Genomic DNA, 22,389 nt, shown 5'->3' with positions numbered 1-22,389 from the left:
AATTTTGCGTCAATTTTTTTTTGGATTATCCTTAATTGGAGTTTTTAAATATTCATCCTTATGCATCACTCCTCGTAACTTTTCATCCTTTGACTTTTTTGCACTTATGTTTTCATCTTTTCTCTTTTTTAATACCAATTGTACCCTTACATATAAATATGCATAACAGATGTTGCCTAAATAGGTGGCATGTAATTAGGTTTCATGTGATCATGGTTTCCTAATTAAATGGGATTTAATTGATGATTTGAAAATGAAGGGGGATAATTCAAATCTTTGTTATCTTTTTTCCAAAACTTCTTAAAAGTAACTAAAATCCATTTCATTCCATTCCATATACACACGAAATCCCCATTGAATAAACACATCATGAATGGAAAGAAATTTTTAATAAGTGTTTCATGGTTAATTATATACATGATTTTTATAACATACACGAAACCATCGCCTCATATCATATTCGTGACATCTATTCGCAATTGTGGAATCGATTTTATTATTAAAACATGACATATTAAGATCATGACGCAATTCGAATCAATAAACCTAACATCTATTCCATAAAAACATGACAATCGTTAATCCCAACAAATAAACGTGAAATCGATTCCACCATGAAATCGGTTTCATAAACACGACAGATTTCAAAAGATAAACTTTAAAATTATGGCAGATTTCATAAATCGATTCAAGTACCCCGTTGTGCAATTCGCCATGAACTTCAACCATGGAAGATTTTAAAAAAATTAAACCTATAAACATGGCAGATTTCATCTGCATGCAGGTAATACAACCCCAAGCCTCGCCGCCTCTGTATGAACTTCAAAATCATGATCATGAACATAAAAATCTGTCATGTTTCATGAATCTAAACATGAACTTCAAAACACGGCAAATTTCTAAAAAATTGAACCTATAAACATGGCAGATTTCATCTGCATGTACGTAATACAACCCCAAGCGAGGATGACACGGTGAATCATTGAAACGCCAATTTAAATTATAAAAAAATGAATTTGGGGCACTTACGAACTGGAACCATTCAAAAATCGTCCTTTCTTCTTCGATGACTAGTGTTTTCTGGCGATGTCGATTACAGACCGGCGAGGATGGAGGACTGAGTCTAGGGATGAAGGATGGAGGATGGATAACGGAGGATGGACGATGAAAGACGAAGTCGACGGAGGACGAGAAATAAATTCTTAGATTTGTTCTCCGTGAGGATGTGATATTGTGTGGTGGTTTTTTCATCCTAATTTCAAATTACTTATAATAGTACTTGGAAAGCAAAAATTTAGGGATTTAATATGAATTACAATCGGAAAAATAGCAACTAGGACCTGGAAGATTTGAAATAGATATGAAAAGCGTGACTTTAGGGATTTGGTAAGTGTAGATATCCATAAATTACGGCACGGGACCTTTGAAGTTATTTTTTAGTCCCAAAAATCATTGCCTATATGGGCTCCCAAAAAACAAATAAATTCCATAAATATAGTTCTACGAGGGTAAGATGGGGTTTTTTAAAATTAGAGGATGAAAACATAACTTGAAAAAATGGCTGGGATGAAAACATACGTCGATTAAGGTCTGAGGATGAATCTTTAAGTCTCCCAAAAAAAAATATATATGGAACAAAATAAAAAGCCTAGTCTGCTTTTTTAGGAAAACTTTCCTTAATTAGCGAATTAGGTGATGGTCTTGTGTAGTGATGTGCGCAGCACCGTGCTGCACACCTCCGAACAGCTCAAGCTTGAACTCGAATAACTCGGCTGGGCTATCGTTGGATTTCCTAACTGGTATGTTCCTTATTTTACTATGTTTGGGGTTTTAAGAGGTGACAAGTGTCCTACGTAGGATGTTCCCAAAAAAAAAAACCGTCTCCCTCCACCACCACCTCTCTCTCTCTCTCTCTCTCTCTCTCTCTCTCTCTCTCTCTCTCTCTCTCTCTCTCCCATTTTTCAAGCCCACTTCTTCCTACTCCGTTTTCCCCTCTCCTTAATAACCACTCCTCTATCCTAGTTGACCCCAAACTGTCAATTTGTTTCCTTCACTTCTTCTTCCATTTTCCCTCCCTCCCTCTTCACCCAGCTAATTAACCCCCCATGCAAGTTTTGGTAACTAACATAATGGAGTATTAGCTTTCCTATTTTTGCTAAAGTATGTATCCATTATAAACGAAAATCATGAAAACAGAACGAAAGCAAAAAACTTACCCCTCCCACTCCCCAGGAAACACACACACTCTCTCTCTCTCTCTCTCCCACGTCCCCCATCTCGAATTAGAGCTTTCTGTTTGCATCCCACCTCTCCAATTTTCCTGAACTTTCCTCACCGCTTCTAGCTATGACCAAATTTTCGTCAACCCATTAATCCCACTTTACAACAAACCTAGCTCTCGTGAAAAACACAGCTCCAGAGACATGTTCGATTTCTTGTTTGGATGGAGGAAAGCCTCCTACTGGTAAATCTCAATATAATCTTGTCTATTTATACCTGTGGCTGTACGTATAGGTGATTCTTATTATGCTAATTATTTAATTTTTTTGGACTGGTGCAGTAAGAGGCTGATAACGCAAGTGCAGTGCCGTCTGAAGCTGGTGAAGAACAAGAGATGCTCGATCGTGAGGCAGTCACGGGACGACGTCGCCCAGCTTCTCAAAGATGGCCATGAACAGAGCGCCCAGCTTCTCAAAAAGGTATATGCTCTGTTTTTTTTTTCTTGCAGAGAATTCTTTACGGAACAAGTAATACTCCCTTTTCTTCTTCTCTCAACTTCTTTGAGGCTTCCCCTGTCTACGTATGTGTATCTATTTGTAAGCAAAGCATAAATACTTGGTTTTTGTTATGATCAATTAGTTGGATGCATAGATTACTCGGGTGCATGTAAACTGGCCTGGACACGCACGTTTTCGAAAATTAGTTGGATGTATAGAATGAGAATATTTTGTCAGGTCAAGAATGTTGAGTTGATGAATTCTATAGTTACAAAGCGGTGTTATGTTACTAGTTTTTTTAATTTTTTTTTTCATCTGGAAAAGTAATTTTGCTTTTGTTTTTGTTTTTCTTCTTGTTTTTGTTTTTGCGATGTGGGTATCTAGTCTTTAGTGGTTAGTGGATTTCTGAACAAACTCGCACAAGAAAAGCAAAAGAACATCTTTTTCCCCAACCGAGCCGCCATGCCCAGGTTCATCTCCCACCGTCAATTGAAAAATCTCCGGGTCACTGTCGGTTTGCTGTCGTTAACTTCAGCACTACGAGATTAGTCAAAGGAGCGTGAGCTGGCCTTGACACTTTATTAAAAAAAAAAAGAACTAGGATTTCAAATTCACCCCGGCTCTAAAGAGCTAGCAATGATCATTCAGGAGTCTCCGTGTCTGACTTCCTTACCAAGTTGAGAGAGAGACACACATGAAGACATTCCGGCCAAACCACGCAACTCTCAGTCTCTAAATTGGGGGTGTGAGCGGTCCACGATGCTTAACATTTCGTGCAACGGGGATTCAAAGGTTGGAAAGCACTGGGTATCACTATTTTTCCTCATATTAGTTCCAAACCTAAATGGGATTTGTTCGATGGGGCTGACAAAGTTAGATTGGGAAAAAAAAATTGGATTGTTCCATGTTAATTGGAGGGGAAATCTCGGCTAGTCGCGTCTTAAAATACAGAAGTTTGGAGTTTTTCAAGGCCTCATTTCATTTTGAGAATCTTCATTCATACTGGAATGCAAGAATTTCCACCTGAGCCTCAGTTTTAACCTATCTTTTTTCCTTTCGTTTTGTGTTCCGATTCTCAGGTTGAACTGATCGTCAAGGATGAAAGCATAGTAGCTGTGTATGATCTGCTGGATCATTTCTGTGAATTCATCATCATTAATCTGTCATATATCCGTAGCCACAAGTATGCTTTCTCCGCGCTAATGAGTCTCTAACAACTCACCTTCGTACTTTTACAAATTTTTGGCATATGGAATCGGGACAAGAACGTGCATTGGATACGCACTTCTCTGTTCATACTTTTACAAATGTTAGGTACAAAGAACCGCGACATAGAAAACGTGCATTGGATGCGCACCTCTTCTGTGCCCCAATTTCGTGTCGTTGGAGTTTTATTTGAAGTTGCATGTTGCTTGTCCCTATTTGGCGTCGTTTCTCTTACGATGCAATGACATTGCGTTGTGATATGTATGGTTGGTTTCAGGGACTGTCCTAATAATGTCAATGAGGCAGTGTCAACTCTTATATTTGCATCAGCAAGGTGTGGGGATCTGCCCGAGCTTTCGAAGATACGGAAGCTCTTTGGAGAGCGTTATGGTCAGAGCTTCGCCTTGGTTGCTCTCGAATTACTACCCGGGAATCTCGTTAATCGACAGGTCACCCATTTTCACTTTCAGTACTTAAATGATACTACAGTCATTTTTTATTTTTATTTTTTGCTATAGCATACAGTTGCGAATTATATTTGCAACTTACGTATCTGTGACTATAGGTTATGGAGAATCTGTCCATAACATCAGTACCAGATCATGTGAAGTACAAATTGGTGGATGAAATAGCCAGGAGTTGCCTCGAGCCAGCGCCTTTGGCACTTGAGTACTACTCGGAGCTGGAGCTAGAGCAGGTAACTCATGCACTTCTCCTGGATCAGGATTGGGATACTCCGTCTGATGATGATGACCCGGAGTGTTCCGATTCGTCCTATTCTTTCTGGTTAGCGAATCTCTTTATAGTCGTTCTGGACCTATTAGACGAAACATGAGAATTCGGCTTTGAGAAGCCGATGAGTAGCGATGAAGGTCCCGCTGATTGACCTTTTCTAACTCTCTATGTAATGTACTAGTGGCCTTGGAACCAATGCACAGGGGTGTAAGAACAAGATATCCAGCAAGAAGAAAAAGGAATAGGATTCAATCTAAAAGCATCATTCTCTGCCTAAATTGGCCATACTTATTTAGAAAACTGGAGAGTAACGTTGTGGCTCGGTAGGCTAAATTAATATTTTACCCTTTTCTTTGATACAGCAGATGAATAAAAGCAAGGGAGATCAAGTTCCAGGACGTGATGTTCAAGTGAATTGCTGCAAAAGTAAAGAACATCAAGTGCATGATTTTAGCATCATGGAGGGAGAAGGAAAGCTTGTGCATGTGGATTTTACATCAGAGAGCAGAAATCTTGTTATTCAACCATGCTACTCTCACCAGGGCTCCGATGCTACCACCGGAGGAAGCATCAGTCCTGTTTCACTGCCTTGGTCTGTGAACCGGGAAGACGGAGGGAGAGTTGGAAACTATGCCCACCCGGGATCTCCATATGAATCAAAAATCCCAGCCCCTTCGGTTGATAAGGGAGTGGGGATGGCTATAGAGTCTTCTTCAGATAGTTCATATCGGTTGCCCAAGGAAATGGTGGGGATGGCTATGGGGATGGCTATAGAGTCTTCTTCAGATAGTTCATATCGGTTGCCCAAGGAAATGGTGGGGATGGCTATAGAGTTTTCTTCAGATAGTTCATATCGGTTTCCTTGTAGTTCATATCGGTTGCCCAAGGAAATGGTGGGGATGGCTATAGAGTCTTCTTCAGATAGTTCATATCGGTTGCCCAAGAAAATGACACGCCTAGATGACGTAGAGGAGTTCGAGTCTACAATGAGAAAAGATGGGAATGGTCAGGATCAACGGCTTTTTCTGTTCAAATCACCGGTTCACTTCGAGACAGATAGGGTTGAAGATGTTTTTGATGAAAGCAGTGTAGAAAAATGTGAAGAATGGATCAATGACAAGGCTGCCTCGAGAAGCTCTAGAAAGAGCAGGAAGGCATCTGGAAAGAGACAGAGGATGAGATCCGTTTCTAAGGAGGGAACAAATGTGAAGGATGTCGAATCTACAATGTACTACGGAGGGTCATTAGATAATTCTCAAAACGAAAATCTCAGATATCATCACCGCCGAAAGCATCACAAGAGGACTCCACCGAATGAAACCCGAAAGTCATTGGGAGCACAAGCAAGAGTAGGCCAACCATGCCACCGTGTCAACAATGGAGAGGCCGGAATTGTCCACGAATGCAACTTGGAAGATCCATGTTATTTCTGCACTAGTGACGACAAAGACAAATGTGGAAGCCGAGCGTTGCCTAAAGAGACTAAAAAGAAAGTTGGGAAATCAGGTGGATTTGGTCATGCCCCTTACCTCCTAAGGGCCATGACCATGCCTGTTGAAAGATCAAGCGATTGTCCCATGGTAAGGTCGAATACGTTCGCGTTTCAACAGGCTAGTCACATCCATCCTAAGCTGCCGGACTACGATGAGTTAGCAGCGAAGTTCACGGCTCTGAGGAAAGCAAATCTGGAATGCAAGAGCAACCAAGTTACTTCAGCAGCATGAGGGGTGTCTTGTGCTGGTCTAGATTCCAATATTGTGTTTTCTTTTTTGTTTCAGTGTCCTGTTTCATTGAACTTTTTTCCCTCACCTGTTTTGTAACAAGTAGTGAGTGAGAATAGTGATACCTTCTTTTTCCCCCTCAAAATATGTTTGGCTTCAAGTACGATTACGAATGTGACCCTACTGTGTATCGCATGTGTCCCTTTATTTATGTATGTATGCATATGTATTGTGAATCTATTACTATATGTTATTGTACTGTTACGGAAATTCTGTCAAGCACTCCTTGGAAAGCGAGTACAGAGCATCCGATTTGGCCATTAATCTCGGCAATCGACGGTTTGAATTTTTGCTGAGTAATCGACAACTCAAATTTGCATACGTTCATATTCAATTCAAACCGTCCGTGTCGAAATAACGTTTGGATTGACCGCCCTTTACGACTTTGCAGGGCTGCCACCCGAAAATATGCCTCACTTTCTTTTTCCTTGCAATGTTTGCTTGCTTCAATGACCTTTTCCATGCCTTTTCATGTTGCCTCATGAATGAATAGGGTCAATATTATACTACTAATAAACTATGGAACCCTTCTATTCCTTTAAAAATATTGAATTCTTTGAACGGTAAATTGGGCTAGAGTCCGTTTTGAAGGTGTTTTTGGGTGTTTAGTCCAGCCCAATGTGTAATAGTGGTGAAGGTCCATTACTGTAATATTTATTAGCCCTACAGTCCGTTTTTAGACCAAAATGCCCTGACTGGTGTGTATATATAATGTGTTATTTTTTAATTTTGTTCCCTGCTGCTTTCAACCCAACGCGTCATTACTGGATAGGGCACCATTTCTGGATCTCGAGCAGCACAATTACGAGCTCGAGCTCGTTTCTGGTGCGCCTCTCTCTCTCTGTTTATCTCTCTTTCCGCAATCACAGCTCAGTTCTCTCTCTCTCTTCCTGCGATCACAGCTCAATTCTAGATCACGATCACTTTCACAATTTCGATTATGTATTGCGATCACGATCTCGTTTCCCTTTGTGACGATCTCTCCAGATCAGGATCACGATCTTTTGTCTTCAGAGTGTTTTCTGTTCGCGATCTCTGTGCTGATGTTTCTCTGTCGCTGTATTCTTCTCTATCTCAGTATTTGTTTTGATTTTTGCTGTGTTCTTCTATTTTGTGTTTATAGAGTTTATTTGCTGAGATAGCGTTATCTATTGCTCTATTCTGGTAGATACTGAGATTGTTTTTTGTTGAGATAACATTATCTATTGATTTATTCTGGTAGATACAGAAATTATCGTTGCTGAGATATGTGTATCACAGTGAACTGTATTTTTTGAGATACTGTTATCTCTTTCTATTTTTGTTTATTTGCTGAGATAGCATTATATCTATTTCTTTGTTCTGGTAGATACTGAGACTGTTTTTGTTGAGATAACATTATCTATTGCTTTGTTCTTATAGATAGACTATTTTTTTGAGATATGTGTATCTGATTTGTTTATTCTGATATAATGTTATTTGTTTGCAGACTGAACTGGTTTTTGAAGTTGAAATGGATTCTTCTATTCTTCTATTGTGCAAATATGGATCCTATAGTCTTGTTGTTAAGGAGACAGAAGGTTATCAATTTGAGGATCTTATTGGAAGTATTTCTAACAAGTGGAATGGTTTGGTATCAATGAGGTTATTGTATTCTGTTTGTGATCATCGGTGAAAGCAGTCGTAGCAATGGAAATGGTGGAGTAACTAGTAGTTCACATTCTGAAATTATTGAGGATCCTCTTGAAAAGTTTTGTCCTCATCATGAGACAAAAGACTTTTTGCTGATTGGGCATATTTGATTAGTCATGTTGGTCAAGAATTTCGAGGTGGTGTTAAGGATTTTAGGTTATCTTTGTGTAAGTATGCAATTGAAGTTGGATTTAGGTTCAAGCATTTGAAAAATGACCAATCAAGAATGACAGTGAGTGTACTTTTAAGGCAGATGAATGTAAATGGTTTGTTCATGCAATTCTAGATAAATCAAATCATTTTTTTCGCATTAACGAGCTTGAAAAAGAACACAAATGTGGTGCTACAATTTGTATAATGGCACACCAAGTAGTTACCTGTACTGCAAATGTTTTGGTTTAACATCCTCTTCCTTCACCTCTTTTACGTCTTCTTCCTCCTCATTTTTTTTCTTCTTCTTCCTCTTCTAGTTGTTATTCCTCTTGAGATAGCGTTATCTCTTTTAATTTTTGTGAAATTTACTGGCTGAAATGTATTGGTTGAGATACTGTTAAAACGGATGAGATAACAGTATCTCAACCAATTCAATTCACAAATAAACTTAGGGATAAAGCAAGAAATAGTAATATCACAATGTAAACACATGCGAAAACTCCATTTCACAATATTTAACATGTTTTCTGTCATTTTTCTTGTTAAAACAGATGAGATAATAGTATCTCAGCTAATTCAATTCACAAATAAACTAAGAGATAACTCTATCTGCCAGAAATATTGTGTATAAGCTAAAATGAAAAAAGAGATAACAGTATCTCAGATAAAAAGTATTGGTATCTCACAAACTTAATACAGAGATAATGTTATCTCATCGAAAACATTTTCTAATTGTATTTTACAACAAGGGATAAAACAAGAGATAGTAATATCACAATGTAAACACATGCAAATACTTCATTACACAATATTTAACATGTTATTTGTCATTTTTTCTGTTAAAACAGATGAGATAATAGTATCTCAGCCAATTCAATTCACAAATAAAGTAAGAGACAACTCTATTTGCCAAAAATATAGAGTATCGGCAAAAATAATGCAAGATATAACAGTATCTTAGATAAATAATGTTGGTATCTCACAAACTAAATAAAGAGATAATGTTATCTCATCGAAAATATTTTCTGGTTGTATTTTACAACAAATGATAGAGTAAGAGATAGTAATATCACAATGTAAACACATGCAGAAACTCCATTATAATGATAACGACAGCGATGGTGACAGAAACATGTGTATGCTGGGTATTTTCGGAACACGTGTCCATATAAGGACTGGAACCACTATGAAAAGTTTAGGTGGACTAATTGCACGTTGAACCCTGTAGTGTGTCCTTATCGACAAGGCTCCCTTGTTTGAAATACCATGGATTTTGCAACTTGAATTAGCTTAATGCTCAGGTGAAGTTACCATTTTACCCTTATTTGATTAGTAAGGCTGCGTTCTTATAAACTTAACTTAAATCTGAGAATTTTGTCCTTATTTGAAATTTTTTTCGCTAAAGTTAGTTTTATGCCAAACTTTTGTGGGTTATTGATTCGTTTCGACGAGAGAAATCGGAAAAGTAAATTTTTTTACTTTTACTCAAGTACTTTGAGAAATAACCACTTTTTAGTGCAAAAAATGACCTTTTTTTTGCTAAAATATGGATATTTCTCAAAGTACTTGTGTAAAAGCAAAAAAAAGAAGAAGAAACTATGCATTCTCTTGGACTTAACTTAAATTTAAAATTTTGTCCTTATTTGAATTTTTTTTTGAATTTTTTAGTTTTGCGCCAAACTTTTGTGAAATAACCCACATAAGTTTGAGAAATAAGTACCCCCTCCAATTCCTCATGATTGGTATCTGTACTCGTATTAATTTCTACCCAGTTTTACTCTCTGTTTTCATTTTCCTGGTCCTTGTTTTAGGATTCGGATTCGACATTTGGTAATCTTTTCAGCTAAGCTGTAAATTCATGATTTGAAAAGATGGCAGTTGCTTATATATGCTAGAAAAATGACTTGATTCCTCAACCACAAGGAACTGGTGACAAAACTTCATCAAAACAAAAGGATAAGCCTATGGTACACACTTGCAAAAAAAAATTGGTGACAAAAATTTTGGTTACTTTAACAAAAAAAACAAACATTGTAACTGATACAATAAAAATGCGTAACTAATGAAAAAAAAATATGCGTACCGCACACCAAATACACTTGTAACAGGCATAAAAAATATGCGTATCATCTTCCAAAATTATTTGTTACCACATCCTCCAAAATTAGTTGTACTCACCTTTCACAACTAACCAAAATATGGGTTACATATACTAAAATTACGCGTAACATACGCCAAAGAAATGCGTAACATTTATGGTTCACTTACGTGTACCATAGCTTTCTCACGAAAGACATCGCATATTTGTGGGAAGTAGCACCTCATTATCAGATGAGCGTAAATTTAGTGTAGCACCTCATTATCAGATGAACATAAATTTAGTATCCAACGTAAATTTTCTGAAAACTTAAAAAAGAAAGAAATTCTTAAAATTTATTCTATAACACAAATTCTCAAAAAATGAATGAAATTATCATAATCGTGCCGCTGCAACAAACATGGTTGTCAACTTGTACTAAAATCCAGAATCTAAAATTTGCAGCAGAAATTGAAGCTAAAATCTAAAATCTTTATCCCCAGTTGTCACAACACATGCATTTTTATAGTTTGATTTTGCTAGGCTTTTTTTGAATAATTGGCTAAGATTTTGAAGTATTAGCTAGTGACTAATTATATACGGTGGTTAATTTGGAAAAAACGTATTGCTTGATGTAGGCTTCTCCTCCTCTTTGCACAATTTCGTTCTCTCTCTCTATCAATTGCAGAGAAAAGAATGGAAAAGGAAAATAAAATTTACACTCCTACTTCCTTGTTTGGCTGCGAGGGAAACTAAAATAGGTGAGAAATCAGCAAGGAAACTAGACAGGCGTTTGAGAACCGTTTGTTTCCCATGAGAAAACGTGGGAGGAAAACGAGGGAAAAGTTAGGGTGAAGATTCAAGATTTTTAACAAGCAGTAGGAAAACCTCGTTCGATAGTCTTTAATCACTCTCAGAAAATTTTCGATCAGGTATTGGTTTCTCTCACTCTCTGTTTCTCTTCTATTTTTGAATTTAAATGTTTGTGGAATATTCTTGAGAAATTTTCAAAATGCCACCTTAACTTTCACTCCAATGTCACCGAAACACCTGAACTTTACTTTATTTCAATTAAACACCTGGTCTTTCAAAATCCCCAAATTGAGGCACCTGCCGTTAGCTTCCATCCATTTCCTTCACAAATTGGCTGATGTGGCTCATTTCTGGCTTTCAAAGGCCCCACTAGAGATGTTAGAAAATGAACTCAATGCATACAATCACAACCCAAAAGTGAAGTAGGGTTGGCATGGGTTGTAATTGTGTACGTTGAGTTCACTTTCTAACATCTTTAGTGGGGTCCTTTAATGCCAGAAATGAGCCATATCAGTCGATTTGTGAGGAAAATGGATGGAGGCTAACGGCAGGTCCCTCAATTTGGGGACTTTGAAAGTTCAAGTGTTTAATTGAAATAAAGTGAATTTCAGGTGTTTCGGTGACATTAGAGTGAAAGTTCAGGTGCCATTTTAAAATTTTCCCAATATTCTACTAGATTTAATGCAGTGTTTGTTCTGAATGTAGAACTATGTTTGAATGCCCGTAATCTTGAGCAGGAATGAGAATCTTATTATTAGGACCCAGTAACTTAATTCCTGTGAGAAGCTCATTCTAATGTTCGGATTAGTTCAGGAATCCTATCCACGAAACACTTACCGAAGAAAATTTTCAATTGTGGACACAAGATTTGTACTTAGTTGGGCCCGAATCACATGTATTTCATTGGTAACAAAAGTAGATTTTGTGTCTCTATTGCTACTTGTTAGATCAGAGATTTACCGGCCGGTCTTAGGAAGTTGCGTAAAATTCCCATTAAGGATTAATTATGTTTTAATTTACGCCTAAGTCTAGTTAGCTCTGCGAAGTTACACTAATACCCTTACACATCAAAAACAGAAAACACATCAAAAACAGAAACGAACGACAACAACTTGGCGCAAACTTCGCTCATCTCATTCAAACTTCGCTCATCTCATTCCACTTCGCGCAAACTTCTCTCTCTCTGCTTGCTGGCGATTTTCTAGGGTGTGTTCGCGATTTCTTGCTGGTTGATTTTCTAGGATTTTGTTTGTTGTTGTTGCGATGTAATCTCTGATCTATATTCCAGGAGAGTTAATTGAGCCCCTGTGTTGATGATCTACTAGTCTGGCTAATCTCTGATCTCGATTTAGGTAAACACACACACTCTCTCTCTCTCTCTCTCTCTCTCTCTCTCTCTCTCTCTCTCTCTCTCTCTCTCTCTCTCTCGCTTATTGCATGACATTGATTTTTTTTTGAAATCGATTTTTGAAAGCTAATACAAAAAAGCTTATTCTGATTCGCTTTCATTGTTCTATTTTGTTATGCACTTGTTGTTGTTGCTGCGATGTAATCTTTGATCTGTATTCTAGGAGAGTTGTTGATGATTTACTAGTCTAGCTAATTTACGCCATTTAACTAGTGCCTCTGAAAGTTATAGTCGAGAAAATTGATTTTCTATACAAAAATGGTTTATCCAAAACACTGTCAATTCTATCATCTTTACATTAGAAAACTGTCAATTTTTCAATATTAAATTTGCAAACACTATGATTTTTTTTAAATTTTACAAACACTGTCAATTTTAAACACAGACACTGTTTTTAAACACAGACACTGTCAATTTTATCATTTTCACATTTTCAAAAGCACTATCATTTTACTGATGTGCTTTTGTTTTCACTGTTTTTGAAGAAAAGTATGGAGGATCCTGCTGTATTGTTGTGCAGGCGGGCCGATAAAAGTGTTGCTATCATTTTGTCACAGAATTTGGATTTTGAGTCATTGGTTAGCAAGTTGTCTCACAAATGGAAGGATTTGACTCAAGGTTGCTTTGAAATATCTTATACCCTAGATGGTCATCCAAACTGTGATGTTGACTGTGATGAAGATTTGATTGCTTTACGTACTTTAGCAACAAAGTTTAGAATTGGTCGTATTGATGTTTTTGTTCATGACTTGACTGGATCTAATACTAGTTTGAATGCTAGAGAGTGTGGTGATAGATCTAGTTCTAGTTTGAATGTAAGAGGGTCTGGTGAGTTGATATCTGAAATTGACAATGGTTCTGAGATGACATTGTCGTTATATGATCAAGAAAGGAAGCAGTTGAAGTCAGATGCTTGGCGCATTGCGATTAAGGGAGTTGATCAGGTGTTTGTTGGTGGTGCTGTTGCTTTCCGTGACTCTTTAAGCAAGTATTCGTTATTTCATGGCTTTCAATACATTTATGCTAAGAATGATGCTGAGACTGTGAAAGCACGTTGTCGTACATTGCATTGCACATGGTTTGTGAAGGCCAAGGTAGAGAAGCCAAGTGGACTGTTTAGGATAAAAGAGTTGATGAATGAGCATTCTTGTGGGGCTGCATCGTTGTCGACTAGTAGTTCTCATAGTAGTTCTGGTTTGATAGGCAGAATATTTTCAGAAGATATTCGGTTGAGTCTGTCGAAACGTCCCGTGGATGTTAGGAAGGAGTTAAAGAAAGACTATGGGATAGATGTGACTTATCGAAGAGCATGGATGGGTGTTGAGAAGGCTAGAAGTTTTGTGTATGGGGATTATACAAAATCATTTAAGGAATTAACATGGTTTGTGAATTCCTTTAAGGCTTCAAATCCTGATAGCGCATGTGACTTAGAGTGCGATGAGGCCCGGCGTTTCAAGAGATTGTTTGTCGGGTTTGCAACTTGCAAGCATGGGTTTAAATTCTGTCTACCTCTTTTGTTTCTTGATGGAACTTTTTTGAAGGGAACTCACAAAGGATGCTTGCTCGCTGCTTGTGCTAAAGATGGCAACCGAGGTAATACGTCTATCTATCTTTTGTAGATGCAGTATATTTGTATTTTCTACGCATTTTTTTCGATCTTGTATGAAGTAGTGAACTGCATTCTGAAAATTTAGCAATGCTTTGTGTTAGATTTTGCCATGTTTTCATTCTTGACAAAAATTTAACAGTGGTAGATATGGGCAGATATGAAACTAACCACTACCTGCTAGAATCCCCATGAATAGTGTACTAATTTGCAATTCCCACTTGATTCTACCATGAAGAGAATGGACAGGTTTGTAGGTTGTACACATGGAGTGATTTCGACCAATGCAAAGTTCATCTGGGGATACAACGAGGAGCATATTTACAAACAATTGTGGATATCCATCGATTCCCAAGTTGTTATGGGATTAGTGTACTTAAGAATAAATGTACATATTGGATTTAATAGTATGAGGTTTTCATTTGAAACTTGCTTATCTGGAGAGGGGGAAAAAACCTAATTTACGATCTAAAGTCTAAACTTCAGCACTGTTTTTGGATGCTCAAGATCTGTCATTGTGGATATTAGCGATTTCTTGTTCTCGATTTACCATTTAGAGGGGTCGGTGCTATGATCGATCTGTTTGTTGTTTATTCTATGGGCTCATGGCATGTTTGAGTGTCTTAGGATTCTGCTAATAGTCTCTGCCTTTTATTCTAATGGATTTTTTTTTTCTGGTTTCCGAAACATAGTAAGAACGGTGGACTAATCTAGGATAAAAATACATTACTTTGATTCTTGTAAATGTGAACCAAATTATCATGTTTCATAATCTATCTGCTCGAAGTTGCGGCTGTTGGAAAGTAGGACTTCTGGAAATGACATTTGGATAACCATGGGCATGGATGATTCATTGCCAACAATGCTCTCTTCATGCACATCTGCGCGCGAATTTTCTCCCTTGTACCATACAAGTCTTAGATTACGACATTTCTTCTCCACTCTAGAATCTGAATTACGAACTTTTTTGAAATCTTCAATTAACCTTTTCGTATGCTGTGATATTCGCTTCCTTTGTAGCATCTTTCTAAGTTGTTTACAATTCCAGGCAGATGCCTCCTTTAAATTGGCAGTATAATCACATTTTGGAGATGATCACCAAAACATACAAGAACCCACTAGATTTTTATAGTGCAAATACAGCAACTTGAATGTTTGTTTACGTTTCGGTCTGAAAAAACATACAAACAAAACAGAATGGTGCTATCGAGCTTCCACTTTTTTGCATAATGGCTTCACTTTAGAGGGTAAATATCTTCTTTCAAGTGCTTGGATATCTTAGGAATGTCATTAGATGCCTTTTTGTGCATTTCTGGTCCCATGGTTATTCAGTGACGGAATTAGTTTATTAAGTTTGTGTATCTTACCTATTTTGTGAAATCGTTCTATTGTAAACAATAGAAATATTTAGCTTCTTTCTCAACTTGAACTGATTTCAGAATAATGTTCTGAAATCTTTGAGATTGCCCTCATTACCTTTCTCCAGCACTTTTATTTAAAATGCAGAAACTTAAAGTTAAGTAAAGCTTTGCCCAATTGTGTTGTCCATATTTTCATTGGTTTAATGCTTTATCTGCTATTTATTTACTCCCCCTTTTGTATTGATTGTAGGTCTATATCCCATTTGTGTCGCTATTGTCGATTCTGAAAATTCAGAAAATTGGCACTGGTTTATGTTGAAGTTGAGAGATTTTTTGGATTTTGATAAGGAAGTAGTGTTTATATCTGATCGCCATGAAGGGTTGTTACGAGCTGTAGAATCTGTTTTCCCGTCTTCACCCCATTCGTATTGTCTACTTCATCTTAAAGCCAATTTAAAGAAGCATATGGGGGGGTTACCCACAAAAAAGAAGAAACATATTGTGGCCTTATTCCATAGGTGTGCTTGTGCAGCAAATGTACAAGAGTGTGACAAGCTTTTGAGTAAACTCAAGCAAGATGGCGGAGTAAAAATTACTGAATTTCTGTCAAGATTAGAAAATGAACATTGGTGTCATCCTTATTTCCCAGGAAAAAGATATGGTGAGTTGACTTCCAATCTTGTTGAGTACTTTAATAATTGGATTAGAAAGGAGCGTCGATTGCCAATAACTCAACTTGTTGATAAGATTAGACTAAAGTTAATGGACCAAATGTGTGATAGGAAGGAGTTGGCAGCAAAGTGGAAAACTGTTATTTGTCCAAAATGGGACAAGAAGTTGGTTGAGTTGTTTGGTCTATCGAAGACATGGAATGTAGTTAGGTCAAATGGAGATTTATATGAAGTGCAGTCTGATCCGTCAGTTGGTGTTGACATTGCGCGTCGTAGTTGTTCTTGTGGAGATTGGCAGCTAAACATGTTCCCGTGCGTTCATGGTGTTTGTGCATTGAAGAAAAGTAAGAAGGACTTAAATGATTACATGGAACGTTGCTTCTTCTCTGAATCTTATCGTGAGGCGTATTCGAAATGCATCAATCCTGTACCTAGGATTTGGCAGAATGTTGATCTTGATGCTGCTAATGATATTCTTCTTCCTCCACTGTGCAAGAGACCTCCGGGACGACCTCGGACAGAAAGGATACCATCAACAGGAGCAAAGACCAGAAAAGTTACTTGTAGCAGGTGCGGACAGGTTGGTACACATAATAGGGGAACTTGTAAAGAGCCTTTGGAGAGTTGAGACTAGAGGTATAAAGTGCGGCAGGTGTGAGAAGATTGCTAGGCACAACAGGACAACTTGCACAAAGGATTTGAGAACTTGTGGGATTGCTGTTTAGAATAAGAGAGTAGGAATGTTCTTTAGAAAGGATTTTTGTTTGACATTTGCTTCAAGAATGACATTTTCATTTGAGAACTTCAGCATATTTTTCCATTGACTAATTTTTTGGAAGTGCTTAATAAATGTGTTTTTTCATTACTATGGTTATGTTCCACTGATGAATTGAGATTGTCTTGTTTGCATACTTCTGCAATAAAATTTCACTGTTCAATTTTTTGAAGTTGAAAAAGCATGGCAAGATAGTGCAAATTTTAGGAATTGGCATGTCAAGATGGTGCAATTTCCATGATTATGTGTAATGGGTTTCCGGAACTTGAAACACAGGATATGCCTGTTTTGTGCCTGTTTTATCGCTCTCCATGTCTGGGTATGTCATGAAAGTGGTGACCATTTTTAACTTCAGAATGGCTGCTGCTGATGATTCCGAGGCCTATTCGGCCATGTTGGATGCGTTTGCGAAGGAACAAGGTGTTTTTTTGGAAGCTTTGGTGCAGATTTTGGAAAAACATAAGGGCAGTATCATGATGAGAACTTAAAATTGATTCTATATCTGAATTGTGTCTTTACTTGTTTTTGTTGTTACTGCTTTCGTTTGGCCTTCGCCGCTATGCTAATCAGTGGAATATAAGACTAACCATTATAGAAGTTTTATGATTAAATTATGTGAAGATCAGTGTACGAGCATGAACTGTTATAAATGTGCCTACATTGGTGGAAGAATTTTCAAGGATTTTGCTATGAGATTATGGTCTTGAAAATCTCAAATCTTAATTCTGATATGAAGCAGTCCCTGAAATTTACTGTTGTTACTGTGAAATTAATAGGGAGAAATGATAGAGTGGTTAAATTTTGCATAGTTCACAATCCCACAGCTAGAGTTGCCTAAGAGTTTAGAGTTGTACCCTGTAGGAACCATTCACTTTTGTTAATAGGCATTTAATTCTGCATATTGTTTAATGAGTGTTTGAGCTTAGTGTGAGTGATCTGAGTGAGATCTCTAGCTGGAAAGGGATAGCAATATTATGAGAAAAGGATGCAATTAGTAATCCAAACTCCTGAACCCGTTTGAACTGATAAAAATGAAGGAATATGGCAGGTTTTGCCTCTGCTGGATATTTGGTTATGGAAGCACAACCAAATATTTGGCCCCCGCTGTGTACAAATGATGTGTCTGCCACCGGACGAAATGCACCACTATAAGAAATGAGATTACTATTATGGATTATCTTTTCTTCACAATACCCATGGTCTGACTAAAAATGGAAGCCACAACAAGCGGCAGATGCGCAGATGCATTTGGCTACACTCTCTAGTTGCATCAGATCATAACCAAGCTCCTTGTTTTTATGTTTATTCTTGTTCTTTTTTGTCTTTCGGATAAACCTCAATTACTAGTTACTAATAATAACTCCAATTTTTTTGGGGTGGGAATAGCCTTTTTAGCAGGGATAAAATTATTAGTGGTCCACAACCACCACCAAGGTTTTTCTTTCTCGAGGGAGTTTATTGAGTGCTGCTGATTTTGTCAAACTAGTCAGTCTCCGGCCCCCGGACGGCCGATCCGAGCAGTCCAAAAATTCTATAAAAAAAAAACCCAACGGGGCCTACGCGGGAATCAACGGCATCCGAGGTGCGTAGGATGCTTGATCCGAGCACCCCTTTTTCGTGTACGTTTTTCCTCCCCCCAATCGGTACATATAGCATTACTCAATATTGCCCCATCTATTCGACCATCCAGGAGTAGGACAATTCTATCCGTGTAAAGTAAATAATACTACTACTCTTCACATATGTAAAAGGTGTAAAGCTAGTCAAATTGACATGTCAAGAGGCCGACTGTGTTCGGTTTGGCAAATCCAATAAAAAAACCAGTCGAAAACCTTCCAATGTGAACAATCGGTCTCTCTCTTGGTCGAAAACCTTCCAGTAATTGAAAATGTAAAATCAATGTTATGCGTAAAAATGACAGTGTTTCAAATGTAAAATTAACATTGTTTCGAGTAGATTCTATTTCAAATTCACAGTGTTGGCATAACAAAAAAATTATAGTGTTTCAAATGTAAACTTGACATTGTTTGGAGTTGATTTTATTAATTTTACTTCCAAACACTGTCAATTTTATAATTCCAAGCACTGTCAATTTTGTCAAACTTTAAAATAGCTAACAATGTTATGCGTAAAAATGACAGTGTTGGCATAACAAAAAATGAATTGACAGTGTTTAGAAATAGAATTAAAAAAATTTCATTTCCTAACACTGTCAATTTTATAATTCCCAGCACTGTCAATTTTGTCAAACTTTAAAATAGCTAACAATGTTATCCGTAAAAATGACAGTAATTTCATTTCCAGACATTGTCAATTTATAATTCCAAACATTATCAATTTTGACTACTTTAAAATAGCTAACAATGTTATGCGTAAAAATGACAGTGTTAGCATAACAAAAAATGACAGTGTTCCAAATGTAAAATTGACATTGTTTGGAGTTAATTTTATTAATTTAAAATAGCTAACAATGTTATGCGTAAAAATGACAGTAATTTTATTTCCAGACACTGTCAATTTATAATTCCAAACACTGTCAATTTTGACTACTTTAAAATAGCTAACAATGTTATGCGTAAAAATGACAGTGTTGGCATAACAAAAATTGATAGTGTTCCAAATGTAAAAATGACAGTGTTTGAAAAGTAAAATGAGAGTGCTGACATAACAAAAAATTACAGTAATTGAAAATGTAAAATCGACAGTGTTTAGAGTTAGTTTTATTAATTTCATTTCCAAACACTGTCAATTTTGTAGACTTTTAAACACTGTCAATTTTCTAAAATTCACAATGTTGGCATAACAACAAAATGACAGTGTTTAAAATATAAAATTAACATTGTTTGGAGTTGATTTTATTAATTTCATTTCTAAACATTGTCAATTTTGCCAACTTTAAAAAAGCTAACAATATTATGCGTCAAAATGACAGTGTTGACATAAAAAAATGACAGTGTTTGAAATGTAAAATTGACAATGTTTGGAATTGATTTTATTAATTTCATTTCCAAACACTGTCAATTTTATAATTCCAAGCACTGTCAATTTTGTCAAACTTTAAATAGCTAACAATGTTATGCGTAAAAATGACAGTGTTTCAAATGTAAAATTAACATTGTTTCGAGTAGATTCTATTTCAAATTCACAGTGTTGGCATAACAAAAAAATGATAGTGTTTCAAATATTTAATTGACATTGTTTGGAGATGATTTTATTAATTTTACTTCCAAACACTATCAATTTTGTCAAACTTTTAAATAGCTAACAATATTATGCGTAAAAATGACAGTGTTGGCATAACAAAAAATGACAGTATTTGAAATGTAAAATTAACATTGTTTCGAGTAGATTTTATTTCAAATTCACAGTGTTGGCATAACAAAAAAATGACAGTGTTTCAAATGTAAAATTGACACTGTTTGGAATTGATTTTATTCTAATTTCATTTCCAAACACTGTCAATTTTATAATTCCAAGCACTATCAATTTTGTCAAACTTTAAAATAGCTAACAATGTTATGCGTAAAAATGACAGTGTTGGCATAACAAAAAATGACAGTGTTTCAAATGTAAAATTAACATTGTTTCGAGTTGATTTTTTTAATTTCATTTCCAAACACTGTCAATTTTATAATTCCAAGCACTGTCAATTTTGCCAAACTTTAAAATAGCTAACAATGTTTTGCATAAAAATGACAGTGTTGATATTAAAAAAATGACAGTGTTTGAAAAGTAAAATGAACATTGTTTCGAGTAGATTGTATTTCAAATTCACAGTGTTGGCATACCAAATAAAATGACAGTGTTTCAAATGTAAAATTGACATTGTTTGGAGTTGATTTATTAATTTCATTTCCAAACACTGTCAATTTTATAATTCCAAGCACTGTCAATTTTGCCAAACTTTAAAATAGCTAACAATGTTATGCGTAAAAATGACAGTGTTGGCATAACAAAAAAATGAATTGACAGTGTTTAGAAATAGAATCAACAAAATTTCATTTCCAAACACTGTCAATTTTATAAGTCCCAGCACTGTCAATTTTGTAAAACTTTAAAATAGCTAATAATATTATGCGTAAAAATGACAGTAATTTCATTTCCAGACACTGTCAATTTATAATTCCAAACACTGTCAATTTTGACTACTTTAAAATAGCTACAATGTTATCCGTAAAAATGACAGTGCTGGCATAACAAAAAATGACAGTGTTCCAAATGTAAAATTGACATTGTTTGGAGTTGATTTTATTAATTTCATTTCCAAACACCGTCAATTTTATAATTCCCAGTACCGTCAATTTTGTCAAACTTTAAAATAACTAACAATGTTATGCGTAAAAATGACAGTATTGGCATAATAAAAAATGAATTGACAGTGTTTAGAAATAAAATTAATAAAATTTCATTTCCAAACACTGTCAATTTTATAATTCCTTGCACTGTCAAATTTGTCAAACTTTCAAATAGCTAACAATGTTATGCATAAAAATGGCAGTGTTGGTATAACAAAAAATGCATTAACAGTGTTTAGAAATAGAATTAATAAAATTTCATTTCCAAACACTGTCAATTTTGTCAAACTTTAAAAGAGCTAACAATGTTATGCGTAAAAATGACAGTGTTGGCATAACAAAAAATAAATTGACAGTGTTTCGAGTTGATTTTTTTAATTTCATTTCCAAGCACTGTCAATTTTATAATTCCAAGCACTGTCAATTTGTCAAACTTTAAAATAGCTAACAATGTGTGCGTAAAAATGACAGTGTTGGCATAACAGAAAATGAATTGACAGTGTTTAGAAATATAATTAATAAAATTTACATTGTAGTAAATTCTACACCGTCAATTTTGTCAAGTTTTAAACACAACTAATATTTGCAGTGCTAAATTGACAATGATGGCATAACAAAAAATGACAGTGTATGCGTAGTTTAAAACTCACAGTGTATGTGTGGTTTAAAATTGACATTGTTGGCATAACAAAAATTTGGCAGTGTATGCGTAGTTTCGAAAAGCGATACAAATACTATTCTAAATCATATGTCCTACATAACTATATGAAAAAAATTTGTAAATTTTATCATATGTCCTACATAACAATATTTTTAAACACAGATACTGTCAATTTTATCATTTTTACATTTCCAAAAGCACTGTAAATTTTTTATATTTTCAAGAACTGTCAATTTTGTCAATTGCTTTAAAATAGCTAACAATGTTATGCCAACAATGTCAATTTTGTCAACTTTTAAACACAATGTTTGCATTATGTAAAATTTATAGTGTTGACATAACAAAAAACAAAAAACTCTTTGCATAGTTTAAAGTTGACAGTGTTTGGATAGTGTAAAATTGACAGTGTTGACATAACAGATTTCAGTCTAGTAGTGAATTACACCCCATTCAATCTCA

At 35.9% G+C, this 22,389-nt stretch overlaps 2 protein-coding genes across 5 annotated transcripts; both read left to right on the top strand.

Moving 5' to 3' along the window:
- Window positions 1-1,868: 1,868 nt before the first annotated feature.
- LOC131329005 (uncharacterized) lies at window positions 1,869-6,542 on the top strand. 4 transcript variants are annotated; one of them, XM_058362024.1, is made up of 7 exons: window positions 1,869-2,464; window positions 2,561-2,699; window positions 3,797-3,900; window positions 4,201-4,372; window positions 4,489-4,620; window positions 5,024-5,042; window positions 5,100-6,542. In XM_058362024.1, exons 1-7 carry the CDS (start codon window positions 2,424-2,426, stop codon window positions 6,380-6,382), a joined length of 1,890 nt encoding a protein of 629 aa, XP_058218007.1. In that variant the 5' UTR covers window positions 1,869-2,423; the 3' UTR covers window positions 6,383-6,542. The 4 variants fall into 4 exon arrangements, with proteins under 4 accessions (XP_058218007.1, XP_058218006.1, XP_058218005.1 ...); XM_058362023.1 differs by having other exon boundaries at window positions 5,021-5,042; XM_058362022.1 differs by having other exon boundaries at window positions 5,024-6,542.
- Window positions 6,543-12,239: 5,697 nt separating this feature from the next.
- Window positions 12,240-18,126, top strand: LOC131328627 (uncharacterized). Its single transcript, XM_058361545.1, has 6 exons — window positions 12,240-12,359; window positions 12,442-12,505; window positions 13,047-14,154; window positions 15,779-16,783; window positions 17,251-17,394; window positions 18,023-18,126. The coding sequence occupies exons 3-6, from the start codon at window positions 13,053-13,055 to the stop codon at window positions 18,124-18,126; spliced, it is 2,355 nt and encodes a 784-aa protein (XP_058217528.1). The 5' UTR covers window positions 12,240-12,359; window positions 12,442-12,505; window positions 13,047-13,052.
- Window positions 18,127-22,389: the final 4,263 nt, after the last annotated feature.

This window comes from Rhododendron vialii, chromosome 6a (assembly GCF_030253575.1).
Source record: "Rhododendron vialii isolate Sample 1 chromosome 6a, ASM3025357v1".
NCBI lineage: Eukaryota > Viridiplantae > Streptophyta > Magnoliopsida > Ericales > Ericaceae > Rhododendron > Rhododendron vialii.
The sequence above is the reverse complement of the archived record's forward strand: the minus strand, read 5'-3'. Positions and strand labels throughout refer to the sequence as shown.